The sequence below is a fragment of the Rhinolophus sinicus genome, chromosome 2 (genome assembly GCF_057876585.1).
Source record: "Rhinolophus sinicus isolate RSI-liver-muscle chromosome 2, RSI-T2T, whole genome shotgun sequence".
Lineage (NCBI taxonomy): Eukaryota > Metazoa > Chordata > Mammalia > Chiroptera > Rhinolophidae > Rhinolophus > Rhinolophus sinicus.
The window spans coordinates 124,382,981-124,400,414 of NC_142502.1; the positions used below are offsets into that span (position 1 = coordinate 124,382,981).

At 50.2% G+C, this 17,434-nt stretch overlaps 1 protein-coding gene across 6 annotated transcripts in view; it reads left to right on the forward strand.

The window, feature by feature from the left end:
- The first annotated feature begins 451 nt into the window (after positions 1-451).
- The window catches only part of CRACDL (CRACD like), a 105,778-nt gene continuing 88,795 nt past the window's right edge, over positions 452-17,434 (forward strand). The window contains exons 1-2 of one of the 6 annotated variants that reach the window (XM_074332351.2): positions 1,100-1,392; positions 8,637-9,018. Coding sequence is in view for 1 of the 6 variants with exons in the window: in XM_074332348.2 (XP_074188449.2) it covers positions 480-496 (17 nt within the window). In the remaining 5 variants the exon portion in view is untranslated. Of the gene's footprint in view, positions 497-758; positions 964-1,099; positions 1,393-1,469; positions 1,610-8,636; positions 9,019-17,434 lie in introns of those variants that run through there. The other 5 variants (XM_074332348.2, XM_074332352.2, XM_019753908.3 and 2 more) reach the window with 5 other exon arrangements.

Below are 17,434 nucleotides of genomic sequence, written 5' to 3' on the forward strand. Positions count from 1 at the left end.
AACAAAGTCACTGTCTCTGTTGTGAGTCACCTGTCCATTGTGAATGCAGATTATTAACTAGGGTGGGGGGTGCTGGAGACTGAGTCACAATATTTTTCCTTTTACACAGGGGATTTAAAGCCCCCTTTTAAAAGTCAAAGGGGGCTTTTAAATGAATAGCTTGTGCCAAAGGGATATATCAAAATATGTAAAAGGAAACTTCTCTATAAATGCTCAAGTAAACGGAATCTGCCTTTAGCCTCTCTGCCCTCCGATTCTAGTTGGGATTTGGATCCTGTTTACAGCCACAGGTGGAGAGCGCCCCTTCCAGGGTGGGCCCCTGGAGATGGTCGGATCGTCGTGTAAACGCGGGCTTCTCGGGTTCTCAGTGTCCGCAGGGACAGCTCATCAGACCCACCACTGCAGGACGTGGCGCGGGGAGGGGGGGGGGGATCCCCACAGAACAGCGCTGACGTTAGCATCAGCTCTCTCAGCCGGGCATGAAGGTTTCTCGCGGGTAAGATGTTGTGGCCTCGGTTCCTGCGGGGACACAGTTCGCATTCATCTTTTCTCCCTGCTCTTGGGGGCCCGTGGGTGGGGGTGGCGGCGACCCAGGCCTCAGCGCGGTCTCCTGTGGGTTAGCTGAGCGACCCCAACCCCAGGCCGGCACGTTTGCTAAGATGGTCTCCCGCCTGTACCAGCCCGTCTGTAAAAGAAACACGGAGAGCCAGCGCGGCTGCGACGTCCTCAGCAGGTTTCCTTCCCACACTTGCGGTGTCACAACGATGAATCACCCCAAGACAGGGCGGCAGCTTCCCTAATTAGCCTGGAGACGCTCGGACCCACAAGGTTATAAAAGACCAACTTTTACTTTCATTCAAATACGCACTACCCACACCGGCGCCCACTCCCTCCGGTGAGCTGGCCGCCGGCTTTGCGTGGCGGATCCGGAGTCCCAGGCCCAGGTGACCCGCGAAGGCCCAGGTGACCTGGAAGGGGGCGGCTGGAGTCGGGGTCTCGGGGAACCCGGATCCGCCGAGGTCAGGGCGGCAGGGCCTGGAGCCCCGACAGCGCCGCCGCGCGGGCGGGTGGGGCGGGTCTCCCGCGAGCGCTCTGCAGCCTCTCCCGGCGGCGGCGGGGCGAGCGGCGGGCGGGGTAGGCGCGCGGCGGACGAGCGAGCGGAACGTCGTCCGCCCCCGCGGAGCCGAGCGCGGCCGAGCGAGCGGCGGCGGCCGAGGGCGCGCGCACAGGAGCGCGAGCGCCGCCGCGGGAGGGTCGTGCCCGCGCGGGTGCCGGACTTCGGGCGTCGCGAGTCCGGTGGCCACCTGCTGCGCCGCGCCGCGCCCGGCCGCAGGGTCCCGCAGGGCTGCCGGGAGCATCCGGGCTGGAGCAGCCCTGCCGCCGCCTCTACAGGTACCGGGCGCGGAGACGTGGGTTGGCTGCGGCGCGCGGAGGCGGAGGACCGGCGGCGCGGGGGCCTGAGCGGGGGTGGCGCGGGCGGGAGTCGCGCCCAGAAGTCGGGCCGGTTGCCGGGAAGCCGAGGGCAGCGCCACGCCGCCAGGTGCCCCTCGGACAGCGGAGGGGACGCCGTCCACACGGCCGCCTCTTGGGCAGCGCGGGCCCGGGCGAGGTGAGGTGGGAGCGCTCCCAAAGTTTTCCTTTGCTCACTTTGCTGGACTTGACTTTGACTTGTGAGGCCAAGCCTGGCAGGTAACGAGTTAAGAAAATAAAAGGTAAGGGAGCCGATCTTGCCTGGAGGCTTGTTAGTATGGGAAGGATATGTGCCCCCTGTCTCTAAAGGCCACTGCAGGAGAACTGTGGGCAAAGTCATTCAGTCTTCCTTATGCTCAGGTAATGGTTTATTTGCCAAACAAGTTTTAGGCTTTGATTACAAGCCAGCAGTAAGGGATTCTGGGTTTGATCTAAGAAGTGTTCAAAAATTTAATCAACAAATATTTGTTGAGCAGACGCTTCTTATCAGCAGGGCTTTGATAAGATGTTAACAAGTGTAAGTAAGCAGTCACTCAAATGAGCTAACCTTGGGCCTTTGAAATGCAAGGAGAAAGGAATGCCAGCGTTGGAATTGGACTTGTGTAGGTACAAGCCGACAGCTGGTATCGTGTCACTGCTGAACACTTAATTTTGAGCCAGGAAATCCTTCAAATGGGAGACAAGCAGCTGTGTGATGCTTTTAGAGCCCACCCCACACCTTCCCAAGCTGACATCTTAAAATATCCTCCTCCTTATCCAATCCTGCAAGCTTCCTTCATTTACATAACGCATGCACATGACCATGGGATAGAATCTGTTTAGACCCCATGTTACCCCTGGAGTTCAGCCACGCAGCTCACACTTGAGGTGATGGGGCATCATGGTCACTCCTAAGAGCCCTTCAAGGTCATAAAATCGTTAGGAGAAACATTTCTAGAGACAGCGCAGTGCAGGGACTTCTGGGGTCCCTGCCTTTGGCACCACATGGAGAAGGGTTGAGCTGGCTTCCTGGCTCTGCCCCAGTGCTGTGCTGAGCCATGTTGCAGCCTGAGATCAGTAATGCTGATCCTGTCTTTATTTAAATTTGTGGTATTTTGTACAACGTGGATTTTCTGGTAATTTGGTGTTTGAAAACACTGCGTTAAAACGTTGATCTCATGGAGTTTTTTGGTAGCCGTTAAATTTTATGCCCGAGACCAGTGCCTCCCTTGCCTTACCCTTGTTCTAGACATGCCTACGAGTCAAGTTTCTTAAGCATCAGTTTCCTCATTTATATAATAAAGCAGTGGACCCTCCATGGATGTTGCACAGCTAATGTGCAGCCTCTGCTGCTGAGGAGGACCAGGCCTGTGGGACATGCTAAAGGGTGGCTGTCCTGGTCATATTGCTACAGAGCTTGGCTCTCTTGAGCTTGTCACCGAATCTTGCTGAGTCTCAGTTTGCCACTCAGCAAAGTGGGAGTAATGATAGCCAGCTCATGGCGATGCTGTCAGGGTTAAAGAAGAGACTGTGTGAATGAAGGCAACTGGCCCTCCTGGAGGGTGTTTTCTGTGACGGTGTGGCCTGGATGTGCCTTGGCAAGCTTGCCACTACCTGCTTTTCCTCTGGAGGTTAGCATTGCGCCTTGTCACGCACAGACACTCATACATTCTGCTTGGGGAGCCTAGGGCAGTTTGGACCAGAGTAGAGGTGATTCCTGTCCGGGTTTATGATGGATGGATAAGGCTTACCAGCCACAAGTTGTGATGGGTGACATTCGTTATAAGTGAACTTAATTTTGCTACCCCAAACAAATGACTTTGGTTCCTTTTTGTTATATTTGGTCCTAGCTCACGTTTATGATTTTTCTGAACCTCATTCAAGTGATACTATCTCAGTCACTATCTAGTGTGAAGTAGCTTGGTCCCTTGAGAGTCAGTCTCTCAGTCTCTCCAGGTCACCTTGGGGTCCCTTCTTGCCACAAGTGGTCTCTGGGCACCAGGAGCAGGTTGCAGTCACATCAGGGTATGGGGGAGAATGGCCTCTTATTAGTCAACTGGCCCTCTGATGAGTTTCTCACCACCACCACCACTGAGCCTCCTTCTCCTATTTCCACTGAGCGTTCAACAGCCGGGTGTCACATGGGTGAGCCACAGCTGGGGACCTGGCTCCTGCATCTGGCCTTGAGGTCCCCACATTCTGGGTCCCTACTGTGCACTCGAGCAGCTGCCCAGGTTATACAGAACTAGGATGCCATTTCTGCTGTGCTGAGCGGTCTCCAGTCTTCCCAGAAGGAAGCAAGACAAAACTCCCTTGCTTTCCACATCCCCCTCTACCTCCCAGGGTTTTTTCTTCCTTCACCACCTCTCCTCCTCCATGCCAGGTGCAAAGGGGCAGGGGGCTCGATCCCTCCAGGTTCCTCTCCTCCCAGTACCTGGGGACCTACCTTCTGTCCTCTGGACAGAGTGGCTCAGAGTAAAGTTCTGGGCTCAAACTTCCAAGCTGTGCTCGTGATATGTAAAGGGAATTTAAACATCTTTTTCTGTTACCCTTCGCCCCCATCCCTGGAGAAATCAGATGCACCCTGGTGCAGGAAGGAGCAAGCTGGGAAAGTAGACAGGAAGCTCCCTTCCTCTCCCCGTTCTCCATCTTTCTGGGCTCCAACTGGATTATGTGCGCTGGACTTCTTGTTAGAAAAGAACTGGAACCACTAGGGTGGGGAAGAAGAGAATCGCTTTCTGCTTACATAGTCCTGAGCCCAGCCCAGAAAGTCAATTTCACGTGGATTAATGTCTTCCAAGCCACCGTCCCTATTCATGCTGCCACTTCATCATCAAGATGATCCACTGTGCATGGCATTTCCTTAAAACAAGTGAGGAAATACAGAAAAGTCCAAGTCATAATTGCTTCTTCACGGTGCTTAGGAATTACTTGGGAGAATAAGATTAGCCTTTATGAGGCCTAAAGCTGAACACGGAAGCCCTGGGTTTTGTTCTCACTCAATGGGTGGAAGGTGAAGTGTTCAGGGACTGCTTCTTGGAGGAGGTGGGACTTTAACATTAAGACTTGGCCACGTGGATGTGAGATGAAAGAGAACTTCCCATGAGAAGGAGCTCTTGAATACCTGGAGGCGGAAGTACTTGCCCAGGGTGGCCTTTCGGGACCCAGCTGTGGCTTGCCCTTTCCTGGTGTCCCTTTCATTATCTAGATACCTATAAACCCTGGTACAATTAGTGTCATCTGTAGGTAGGACAACAGGTACGGTCTGCATTCTAAGTTCCTTGTGTTTTCTCCAAACTGAATGGAAATCAGAGGAATGTTCATTTGATCCTGTTGTTAAAATATCTGCATCCGGAAAATTATTTCCAACTTTTAGGTCAGGTTATTGGTCCTTAAGACACATTTGTGATTCTGAGGAATGACCTTGGGATTCTTGGTACTGCTTTAACGTGTAATCCTGAGCTCAGTGGGTCGTGGACCACAAGCTGCCATATGAGTGCTCAGCGAATTTAGCAGCAGATTCACGAGACGTGATAAGACAGGTGTGGCCACGCAGCCAGGGTCACCTCCTCACCAGTGTCGGCCACCAACGCCATGTAGATGCTTATACTGTTCCCATGCAAATTCCTGGTAGGAAGGGCCCTCACATATTTTTCTTATGATTAAGCTATCTGTGAACAGAAATTATAAACAATCCTTTTGAAAGGTGAGGAACAGAGAGTTATTTGTTTGCTCAAGCGTCCTCCTGGCCCTGGTGTGTGGGATTGTTTTTTAAGTGTCTGAAGTTTGAGAACTTCCAGAAGACTTGCCTCACTTCTGAAGTCCGTAGACCAAGCTCTCTGTGCTTTCTGCCCCCAAATACTCATGTCTATGGGAGGCGACAGCACCATGCATGGTGGTGCGCAACTTTCCCCAAAGCCACTCCCCAATGGCAGCCACCAGCGTGGGATGTGAAAATGTCAGAGGTGTTTTGCTTCCTTAAAACAGGTGGTCCAGCCCAAGCGGCAGGTGGGTAGTCAGGACTCCGGGGTCAGCTGAGCCACTTAGAGGCCCTCTGACCTCAGGCATCCTATAGTGTGGGGGTGGTGATTCTCATTCTCTCTCTTGCTCTCTCTCTCTCTCTCTCTCTCTCTCTCTCTCTCTCTCTCTCTCTCACACACACACACACACACACACACACACACACACACACACGAGCATCACTTGAGATACTGTATCAGCAGAGAGAATGCTTCATAAATTATTTGTAGTTATTACTCTTCCATTGTCTTTCTTAGAAGGTGAAAGGTCATTTATTATAATTCCCAATAAGGACCTCCTAGTAAAGCACAATAAAGGATCCTTCTGCATATGGGACCTGATGGAAAATTAGCAAGGCTGCTGCGCAGAGTGACCCCCTGAGCTGCTGGCTACCCCCTGACTCCCGAGCAGAGCCAGTGGGAGATGTCACGTGGGCAGTGACTTTGGTGCACTTTAAAACACACAGTGAGAAACAAGGACAGGAGATGGGGATGGTGAGGCGGGTAGGGTAGGGTACAGTAGGCCGAAGCCTCTCAGCGCCTGAACCCCAGGGTCCACAGCGTTCACACGTCTCCCCTCTCTTTCTGCAGCATCAGCTTTCCCTGCTAATATGAGGTTATAGGGACCAGAGTTAAAGTACCAGCAGCGTGGCCATGGACGGGAGGTGCCCTGGCCAGTGACACACACACGTGTCGTACTGGTGAGACATGGGGACAGTTCTGCCCTGCCACATCTGTGCTTTGCCACTGACCTGGTGAACAGCCATGGGTTAGAGGACCAGAATGGGCATCATCAGTGGGTGACTGAATTAGGACCTATATTAGGTTCCTCGTGTATATTTAGTCTCGTGCATATGAATGTAGCATGAATATTTAGTACCATTTCAGATACCAGTTAGTGTTATCAAGAATATTTACTGCCCAGCTGCCTGGGTATATTTAGTGTCCCACAGACATGAGTGTCCCTTAGTCCTTCCACACCTTTCTATCTGTACGTATTACACACGTGCCCTACCTCCTATAAACTTACACACCTTACAAGAGTCATCCATCCCCTTTGCTATCTTTTCTTCAGAATTGAATATTTTCAAACGATACAACAAAGGTATGTCTGAATAAGCCTCTTAAAATCAGTTTCCAACTTGGGCAGACTTATGTGAAGCCATTGTCCCATTGAGATGGCTGAGCCTGTGGTGCTTGGGAGCCCGTGGGACCTGGGGAGGTCTGTATAGGATTATGCAGCTGTTCACACCCACTTTAGGTTCACACTGTGTGTCAGTGCTGGTCTCAGCTCTCAGCTCCTTGGGAAAGAAGTGACACGGGAGAACAGTGATCAGTGATTCTGGCTCTTCTGCTCTGGGCCTTGTGCAAGCCAGTCCCAGCCCTTTTTGGTCTGGTTGCCTCTCTGGGGCCAGGCAGGATGTGTGCACCTGCCAGGTGCAGTGGGCATGGACGCCACACTGTGTCCCGCTCAGAGGCTTAGACTTGGATAGTTCACAGCCCAGCGGCCAACATGGGGTGTGCAGTGAGATGCTGTGAAACCCCCACCACTCTAACCTGGGTTTAGTACTTCACGACTAGTCCTGACTGGCCACCATCTTGCTTTAATACTTTAATGACTCACCTTTTCTCTCACCATGCACCGCTCTCCCCACCCCCCGACCCAAGGACTGCTACCAAGAACTTTTTTACAGGTCCTTTCTGCAAAGAGGCTTTGTGCCTTTGGAGCTGGCTGCGGGGCTGACTCTCACGGAGGAGGGGGAGGATGACGATGGGGTTTGTTGTTGGGTCAGACCCACCCACTTGACATCTGAACCACATGGCCACACCACTCCACCTGGTGATTCATTTTCTGTGAACTGGAATCGTCTCCACAGGAATAGAATTGGTCATGCAGTTTTGTATATGTGCTGCCGAAGCGAGCACAAATTGGTCACATATTTTTGGACGGTTGCTGGGTGTCAGCCTCATGCTCCGTTGGAAATCAGATCTTTAAATCATCATAGATTAGCATTTCCAGTCTGCTCTCCGGGTGCAAATGGGTGCTTGACATAAGAACACAAAGCACTTGGAAGATCTGAGTCACCCATTTTTCCAACGCTTGGCCAGTGTCATCTTGTTTTCATGAGCAAATATGGGTCTTGGGATTGAGTTGTTTTGCTGAGCAAGGCTTACCTGGTCCCACGTGTGGAACTGAAATGACTGGGTGCATTTCATGGGCCCTGGGGCAGTGCAGGGGAATCTCTGGGTGGTGGAGGAACCGCTGTGGACAGGACTCGGCTAGCCCAGCAAGCAGGGAAGGCCCAGAAGGTCATGAATGTGGCACAGAGCAGGCCTGCCTACCACGTGGGGCTCCCACCAGACTGGTGATTTGGCTTTTTCCAGCCAGGCTGCCCTTTGGCTGGTGGCTGGTCCCTGTGTGGCTCAAGGCCAGGTGCCCCGTAACAGACAGTCCCTGTATCCAGCACGCCCCAGGGCGGAAGCTGAACAGCGTCTCGGTGACACTTGGGAGCATATCCTTCCAAACGTTTGTGTATGCTCTACCGAGTACTCATACACGCATGTATGCACGCAAGTATATATTTAAGAGGCCACATTAGACTGTTTTGTGGGCTGCCTTTTGCAACTCAGTCGTGTGTGCTGAGTCTCTTTTCCACATCATTACATATCCTTCCACGGCACCAGTTCTTGTGGTTCCGTCACATGGTCAGGCCCCAGCTTACTCTCCCAAGCCCTCTTTGGGTGGACGTGGACGTACCGTGTTTCCCTGAAAATAAGCCCTACCCTGAAAATAAGCCCCACTTAAGATCGTCAGCCAGACGGACGCATTTAGTATGTTATGACAATGTTCCAGAAGAAGATGACATGACTGTATTTGAATAAATGTAGATTGTTGTACATGAAAAACTAAGATACCCCCTGAAAATACACCCTAATGCGTCTTTTGGAGCAAAAATTAATATAAGACCCTGTCTTATTTTGGGGGGAACACGGTAGGTCATTTTCAACCTTTGGCATCTTAGTAGCAGCACAACGATGAACGTTTGTCCTGCATGTTTGTCCAGCTGGTTCCTTCAAAGTACCGTCTCCTCAGAAGACTTCCTGTGTGTGTACAAGCCTCCTCGTTGGACATGTCCTGCCTGAAAACATTTTCTTTTTCACACCCAGGTGTTTTTCCCATGAGATCTCCTGCATCTTGGTCGGCAGCATCTTCAGCATCTGTGCTATTCAGGGCTCGCTCAAGTTCATTTAGGTAGAAGAGGATTTAACGTGGGCAGTTCGGGGCCGGCAGATCGCTGGAAGCTTGGCCCTCGGCCAGACCTTCAGCAGTGACCCCCTGAGCTACTGGGGTGGAGGGCAGTTCCCACAGGCTGCTCAGTGCCCAGGCGTGGAGCTGAGGATGGCGCTTTGAGACCTCCGGCACCACCCACGGGACCGCCTCCACAGCAAAGATGTGAAGGAGTGTCCGCCATGTGGAGAGCCTGGTGGGAGGGAGGCCAGAAGTGGGGTCCTTGGTTTTCCAGCCTCCAGCAGACAGTCAACAAACCAGGTGGGGTGAAGAGAATCTCAGCCTTTCTTTTTTGACTTTGAACTTTTTATGTTATACAGAGGGTGCCAAAAAAAATGTATACACATTTTTAAAAAGGAAAACTGTTTTAAAATTGTAATAATATATACTGATAACAAAAGATGAATACAAGTCACGTTTTGACTTTTGCAATTACAAGAGATGCTCAAAGTGGTTACCATCAGCGTCCGGACACTTCTGATTATGGTGAATAACTGCTTGAGCAACACTGACCAAAGTGTCACCTTGTATCCATTTTTTTTTGGCACTGCCAGTATTTGATGCAAGCAGAGGTGAGAGTCACAGAATTTAGCCATGGGTATGGTGAGCCAGGTCCCTGTCTCCCAGACTCAATCATTTGTCTTCTTCAGAGCTCTGTGACCAGGCCCCAGCCCCATCCTGTCTCTGAGAAACCAGCCTGAGCACCACAGGGGCCAGGACACAAGGAGATGCCATGTGCAAGTAGGTTTTGTAGCCTTGCCTGATACACAGACCGTCAGACCCCAGAGGCCGGCCTTCGCAGGAGGGGCAGGGGCCATGAGGGAACTGTCCGGCTGTTTTCTCCACCTTGAAGAAACCTCGGTTCTCTTTGCCCCGTTCTTGGCAGTGTCATGTGAATGCTGAATGCTGAACAGCCCCCAATTACCAGGCATGGGTAGGGAGCAGGAGTTAACATATAGCTAAGTTAATGGCCACATTGCCTTCATGAGTCACAATTGATCAGCAGTCAATTTATGAACATTATTTCTCCTTGCCTCTTCAAACAGGCTTTTGTGCATAACTACTGTGAATTCAGGGGTCGGTATAGTTGCAGGCTCCCCCTCTGAGTGGATTGTTGTGTTTTCAGCTGTTCAAGGAAAGCATTGCTGAGGAAGGGTTCCAGGAAAGACTGTGTCTTTAGCAACCAGAGCCCATGGTGGTGGGGGGCTGGGATGTTTGGGTGACAGTGGGGGACAGCCACCAGCCTGATGGTGCATGCTCTTCTTACCCTCAAAGATCCCTCAGCTAGTGAGTGACAGAGCTGTGAATCCATCTGCACCCCTATTTCTTTAAGGAGATGCTTTTCCCTTAGAAACAGCCTCTGTTTCTCTTAGCCCTCTGCTCACACAGTACGGTGTGGTTATTGGTTTTACCCCTGTTCCTAGTTAGTTGACATGCCCGGGTGCTGTCATGATTGCTTTACTCTTCACTGGCTTTATCCCCATTTTACAGAGAAGCAAACTGAGGCCCAGAGAGGTTATGGGACTTACCTAAATCACCAATATAGAGTGGAGCAGGGGTTTGAACCCTGTGTCCTTGTAGCCTATTTTTAACCTGTCTTGCCCTGCTATCTTGGAAATGCCAGGAAGTGTCCTTAGAACTTCATGGCAGTGAACGCGCTGGCGTATTACTTCCCTGGGTGTCCACAGAGCCTGGAGCAGCGCTGGGGCACGGGAGGGGTTCCTTATTCCCGGTCAGCTCCCCCCAGAGCTGGAGTCTGCCCAGAGCCCCTCCTCCTGGCCTCCTGCCTCTTCTACAGGAAAGGAGGGAGGGGAAGGTCAGGTGGGTGGTGGCCGGTGGGAGGGCTCAGGCTGGGGGTTGGGCTGACCCGGATCCACCCTGGTGGCCCTGGCCGTTGGGTGACCTTGCGCACAGCCTTGGACACACTTTCCTCCTCTGCACACTGAGATGTGAGATACCTGCCTCCCAGAGTTGGTGAGAGAAGCAAAGGCAATAATTTATGTGGAAATGGCCGATATGTTGTAACTGGTGTACAAGTGTGAGTTTGAAACACTTTATTACAATTAAGCCTCACTTACCTCTCCCTTATTTTTTTGTTAAAACTTTCGTAGTTAAAAATAGAATATGCCCTTGTGATCGGAGCACTGGGCGCAGAGCCTGGCGCTCCCATTCTCCAGCCTGTGGCCTCTCAGTGCCTCTGTCCCCCATCTGGAAAATGGGGATGGGACTTGCAGCCACCTCAGACGGTATTGTAGGTTCATGGGGCGTCTAGTGCCTGAAAAGTGCTTGGCCCAGAGTAAGCACATAATTAGTCCTTCCTCACCTTCTGAGAGTGCAGGTTAAATGGTTGCTGTCTGTGAGAATAAAAATTAAAATGGGACGTGATGGAGAAAGGACTGGAACCACATGGGCTAAGCCTATACAGTGGTACTTCGGTTTTCAAACGTCTCCGCTGACAAACATTTCAGTTTACGAACGCTGTAAATTTTATGGATCTATGGTATCATTAGATAGTAAAATTCATGCTAAATTTGCAGTTTTAGGGGTTGATTTTAAAGGTCTGGAATGGATTAATCCATTTTGCATTACTTTCTATGGGGAAACTGTGCCTCGGATTTCGAACGTTTCAGAACTCGAACGGGCTTCCAGAACAGATTACGTTAGAAAATCGAGGTACCACTGTATATATTCCAGCCACTATTAGGTACTTCAGAAATACATTACCCCACTAGTTCTTGGAATAACCTTTAAAAGCAGAAATGATTAGCCCTGTTTCTAAGTGAGGAAACTGAAGCTCGGAGGTGAAAGTGACGTGCCTGTCCCTGTCCAAGGAGACCTAGGTGAGGCAGAGAGGGGGGTGGTCACCTGAAGCCCCTGAGGGGCTGGGATGGGGTCCAGAGCTACTGCTCCCACCCAGGGTCTGCCACTGGGATCCTGACTTGGCACCGGCTCAGTGGTCGAGGGCACGAGGGTGGCTGTGTCCTGACTGTGACCCTAAGTGAACTGTTCACCACGTGCTCGCATGAGTACCTGAAGGAACAGAGACTTCCCAGACGTCAGGAGCTCCTGTTTCTCCCCAGTTCCCGAGTAAACATCACGGTTGCGATATCAACATGCTCGTACAGCAGGTCTTTGCTCTTCTGATGGACGGATTTACAGTCTGTTGTACAGAGTTGCAATGGAAGCTCCTCACTGGCCACCAAACTGAAATGCCCATCTGAATTCACTTCAAGGAGGAATATCCAGTCACCTGCCACAGTGTTTGGTTTCTTCAAGGCTGTCATTTCATGGTCTTTCTGAGTACCAGCGTCCCTTTGTTACATTGAACACTTTGAGAAACCTCTCACGTGACAGTAATGATATTTTCATGATCATCAAGGAGGAAAATATAGATAAGCAAACAGATGCTATACATTTTCAGCCTTATCTAGGTGACATTGTGTTTTATTAATCACGCCTACACATACTGGAAAATAATAACCTGTATATGTCTGTGACATCATATTGATTCCATTTTCAGGTTATCAGAGATTCGCATGTAAATAACAAAGGATCTTGTTAGCCTTTCAAAAAGTGGATGTGCCCTTTTGCAGTTTGCTGTTTCTTCCTGGGGACTTTGCCTGCAATTTCATCAGGTTCCACCAGGGGGCGCCCAGGATTACGACGCTTCCGCAGTGTGATGCTTCCTTCGCCCCAGCGATGAGACCAAGAGTGGTTTCCTACTCCCCGATGTTTTCTTTTTAGGACATAAGTGCTTTAAAAAAAAAAGAAGAAGTAAGAGAATATGGTCTGAAAGAGGTAACCAAACATGAAGACAAATTTAAAAGATGTAGCAGGATAAACAACACCAACAGTCCAATGATTAATTACTGCTTAGTTTTCTGTAATTCTGCCCAAGAAAGTCATCATGTGGTCCTGGGTGGGAGTGGAGCAGAGGATTCTGAGAAGTCTCCAGCTGTGCCAGCGCCCGTTCAGTGAAGGCAGACAGCCTGTTTCTGCAGGCTCAGAACCAGGTGCTGGGATGCCTCAAGCTTAGTAGGTGTCACTGAGAGATGGATGCTTGGGACTTTTCAAATCTGCGGGGTCTCCGCTAAACCAGCGAAGTTTGGATTTCTCAGAAGTGCATTTGTTTGTGTTTGTTTTTTGGTTCTCGTCCCAGCCTGGCTGCTTGGGAATGAGTCATATCTGAAAATGTGTTTCCTCCTCAGTAAAGGTAAATCGGGGCAATAATTCATACAGGATTGCAGAGGGAATTAGATCATAGTTGTCAACTGGCTTCCTAGCCCAGAGCCTGGCCTCTAGGCATCGTCAGATGTCGGTTTCCTTCCCCTTTGCTTGTCTGCATTGCTTCATTCAAGGAAGGCTGAGGAGGAGGAGATGGGGGTGTGCTTACCTGGACCGTACCTTGGTCTGGTGTCAGCACCTCATCTCTCAGGGGGTCTGGGTGGGACTGTGGTTTGTGTTCAGAAAGCTTTGCAGGTGAATCTGCTGTGTGGCTGGGCTGACAACCCTGGCCTTCACCTGAGTGCGTCTAGGCCATGGGCAGATTTGATCTCTAAGACGGAGGTTCCCACCTTCCTGCGGGAGGGAGGAGCCCAAGACCTTGTCTGGGGAGATTCCAAGGGCGCAGGGCCGGGCTGGCCTGCACCCCATTTGCTCCCAAGAGGCACAGACACTCCTTTGTCCTCAACCCTGTGGGCCTCGCTGTCTTCCTGGAGTGCTTCTTCCTCATGGCTCGTGAGGAGGGACAGGTGGCTTCCCCACACCCAGGGTGCAGTTTCCAGCTTCTTCATCCAAGTTGTCAACACACGTTGGTTGCCTCCATGCGCACAGCACTGTGATGTGGGGCCGGATGGCTTAGCTGTGGGCCGAGCCCTCACAGTCACCTGAGAGGGCACAGATGTGTGAGTCACTCTTATCACGAAGTGGACTAAGGTAAGGGCTCCTCCACAAGAGGTAAGCCCAGTGGGGATTCATGAATGCAGATTATGAAGGTAGCATTTGAATGGCTCTACAAGAGTGAGATTCATTTCTACAAGCAGGAAGCATGGGGAGAGGCGGCTCCATTTGGAGGAAGCGTCTGGCTTGTAGGACGGGCCGTGTCCAATAGGACAGGATGTGGATTGTGTGGAGGCTGTGGACCGCAGAGGAGTTTAGGAGTAGTGGACGACAGCCACCTGGGAAGTGCTGGCGCCCCTCAGGGGTCATGGGCCTGGGGGCCCCCAGGGGTGACCACACAGTAAATAAAGGCTTTGGAACCAGCTGTGCTTGGCTGGGGGTGGTTGCAGAGGCAGTGCCTATATGCAGAAGTGTGCACAGTGTAGCTGCTCTGCCTCATAAGGAAGTCGCAAGTGTGATGGACTCAAAGGGTGCGCATAGGAAATGTGTGGCACCTGTATGAGGAACACAATAAAGCTGTGCTGTGACACAGAACAGCACTCGTGTAAATGGAGATGTTTTGCATGTTCCTGGAAGGGAGGGGCCAATATTTTAAATATTTAAGTTGTTCCCAAATTAATTTGTGGATTTAGTGCCATTCCTGGCACAGAATCTGGGTGGATAAGCTACCAGATATTGAAACATATTGTAAATTTATAATAATTTAAACATTTTCATATTGGGATGGAATAGAAAGCATATCCATGGAACAGACTACAAAGTATGGAAAATAGAAGCTCCCAGATTTAGTTAATAAAACCACTTGGGGAACCATCAGGTTTCTCAACCATATCAATCCCTAAAATATATTCCACGTGCATTAAAATTTTAAATGTAAAAATTAAATCATTAAATTCACTTTAGGTAGGTATTTAAGAAATTAGGGCATGAGACACACAATACCAGAGGCAGAAGCCACAAGGCCAAAACTGTTAGTTCATCACAGGGGATAAAAACTTCAGTATGCCAAAAGAAAAAACCCCCCTGGACAAAATCAACAGTCACTTGATAAACTGAGGAAAAAATGTCTGCAACATTTCTGACAAATCCCCTGTCGCCTAAACAACGCTAATAATCAATATGAAGAACTTGGGTTAGGATTGAATTTCCCGGTAGGAAAGTGGGTGAAGGGTATGAATTCATTTGCATAAAGAGAAAGAAATGGCAGTAAGTGTGACAGAGTCAATTCTACAGTCATCCAACAGAGGCACATTCAAAAAAGATAACTTTTTTTTTTTTTTTTTTTTTTGCCATCGATTGTTTTGGTATGTATTGTTTTTGTGAGCGATGGTACTCAATACAAGTGGAGATGTGCGGCCAGGGTGCTCATATGCCTTCAAGACCGGAACTCACAAGCTTCCTGCCAGGCAGTTTGACACGATGTCCCCAAACCCTTAAAAGAATTCATCCCTTTATCCTGGTGATTCCACTTGTAGGAATTTTTCCCAAGGAAACAAATGTGCCCACCAAAGATTTCTGTGCAAGGATGTTCATCACACTGTTATTTATAAAGGTGAAAATTTGGAAGCAGTTTAAACACCCAGTGTTTACTTTGGGGAATGAATCATTCGTATCCTGGCGTGCGGTCGAGCCCTTGGAGCATTTGTGAAGGCTGCTTAGTCACAAGGGAACGTCAGGATCAAGGCTAAATGAAGAAGCAGGAAGGATGGTGGCTGGAGCTGGAAGGAGAGTGGGAGCCGCGGGAAAGAGCCGGCGGCCAAAGTGAAGATGGATGGAGTCGTGATGGGAGAATAGGTCGGTCTCTATTTTTTTCAGTGACTTTTGATTGAGCAGATACTGGATGCAAAGTGCTGTCATTTAGGCTCAATTTAGAGAAAGAGAAGGTTTGGGTGAACTGAACCAAAGAAAGGAGTGCTGACGCTGGAAAGCCCTCCCTCAGGGTGGTAGATGGATACTCTGCCCTGTATCCTGGGGTCCACCCCGTCCCTCCAGGTGAGTTTCTTCACCATGGGGACTCTGCCTCTCTCCTGGCCGCTCACCTGGCAGCTGCTGTCCTCACTTCCATTCTTGAGGTGTATGAGGGTTTGGAGTTCAAAACCAAACAAAAAACTCAGGGTATACAACTTTAAAATTAAAAAAAAAAGAAAAAATTCAGAACATAAAGCTTTTTAAAAGAGGGGCTGTGTTCTACATAAGAACAAATTATATCTTATTATCTGTGTGTATAGGGAAAAGACTGGAAGGAAACACATAAAAATGTTATTTCTGGTAAGCGCTGATAGAATTATGGGGGATTTAATATTTTTCTGTATTTCTTCTTGTAATCAGCAGGGATTAGTTTTTGAAAAACAGCTCTGCTGAGGTACAGTTGACGTGTAATCTGCACACATTGCAAGTGCACAATTTGATAAGTTTTGACAGATGTACACTCCCCATGAAACCAATACCACGATCGAGATAATGAGCACACGCAGAATGCCTCATGTTCCGTGTAGTCTCCTCCCTCCACCTCTGCCCGCCCCCGTTCTTGCCGTTGGTCCACTCTCTGTCACTACTCTTCAGTTTCCATTTCCTAGAATTTTATATAAATGGAATCATGCAGTGTGTGCTCTCTCTGTCTGGCTTCTTTCAGCCTGTAATTATTTTGTGATTCATCCCTGCATTTGTATATATCAAGTTTATTCCTTTTTATTGCTGAGTAGTATTCCATTGTGTGGGTATAGCACAGCTGTTTGTTTGTTTTTTAAACAATCCAATGAATTACTTTTATAGTAAGGAAAAATCCCCCTTTTTCTTTTTCTTTTTATTGGGGAATATTGGGGAACAGTGTGTTTCTCTAGGGCCCATCAGCTCCAAATCATTGTCCTTCAATCTAGTTGTGGAGCGTGCAGCTCGGCTCCAAGTCTAGTCACCATTTTCAATCATTAGTTGCGGGGGGCGCAGCCCACCATCCCATGGGGGGAATTGAACTGGCGACCTTGTTGTTACGAGCTCACGCTCTAACCAGCTGAGCCATCCGGCCTCCCCAAATCCCCCTTTTGCTAAGTGTGCCCTGAGATTGGGAGTTTGGATCCTGCTACTCGTCCTTCTCTGAAAGTTTGGGGCAGTTTTCCAGGCTTGACACAGTGACTTTGAGGGCGGCAATCTGGCCACCCCAGAGGGGCCACGTGCTGTCATTCGCCAAACAGAAGTCTTGGCCTGTCTGTGGTGAGAGTTTTGATTTTGATTTAAGGAGACGGTGTGCTGGGGAACAGAGATTGTGAAGAACTGCCTCGTGCGTCACCGCAGTCCGAGAGTTCAGAAAAGCTTTGTTGAAGGCATTGAGTGTGTGACTTTCATGTATCACCTGGGCCCTGGTGGTGCTGCTGTCCGTCGGTGGCTGGTCCGCCTGCCTGCCCAGCCCCAGGCATGGCTGACAGCTCCTTCCCCATCCAGCAGCCCCCTCTGTGTAGAGCGGTCCTCCTTTCTACCTGCCCAGTGCAGCCCCGTCACCCTGCAGCTCTTGGCCTCCACCTTGATGTAGTTGATGGCCTTCCTTCCTCTGTTCTCCAGTGATGTTCACGGGGTCTCCCCTGTCTGCTGGATTGGCACACACCTGGCAGCTCCTCCAGACCCCAGACTCCCCCGGGTCTCAGGACAGTCATATTCTCCGGCCTCCTTGGCCCTGTGGGCATGGCGACAGGCCCTGCTATGCCCCCGCCCCATTCACTGCCTGCTCATCTCTGGGGGCCCCAGGAGGTGCCTTCTGTGCTCCGGAGTGGAGTGAGTCCGCCGAGAC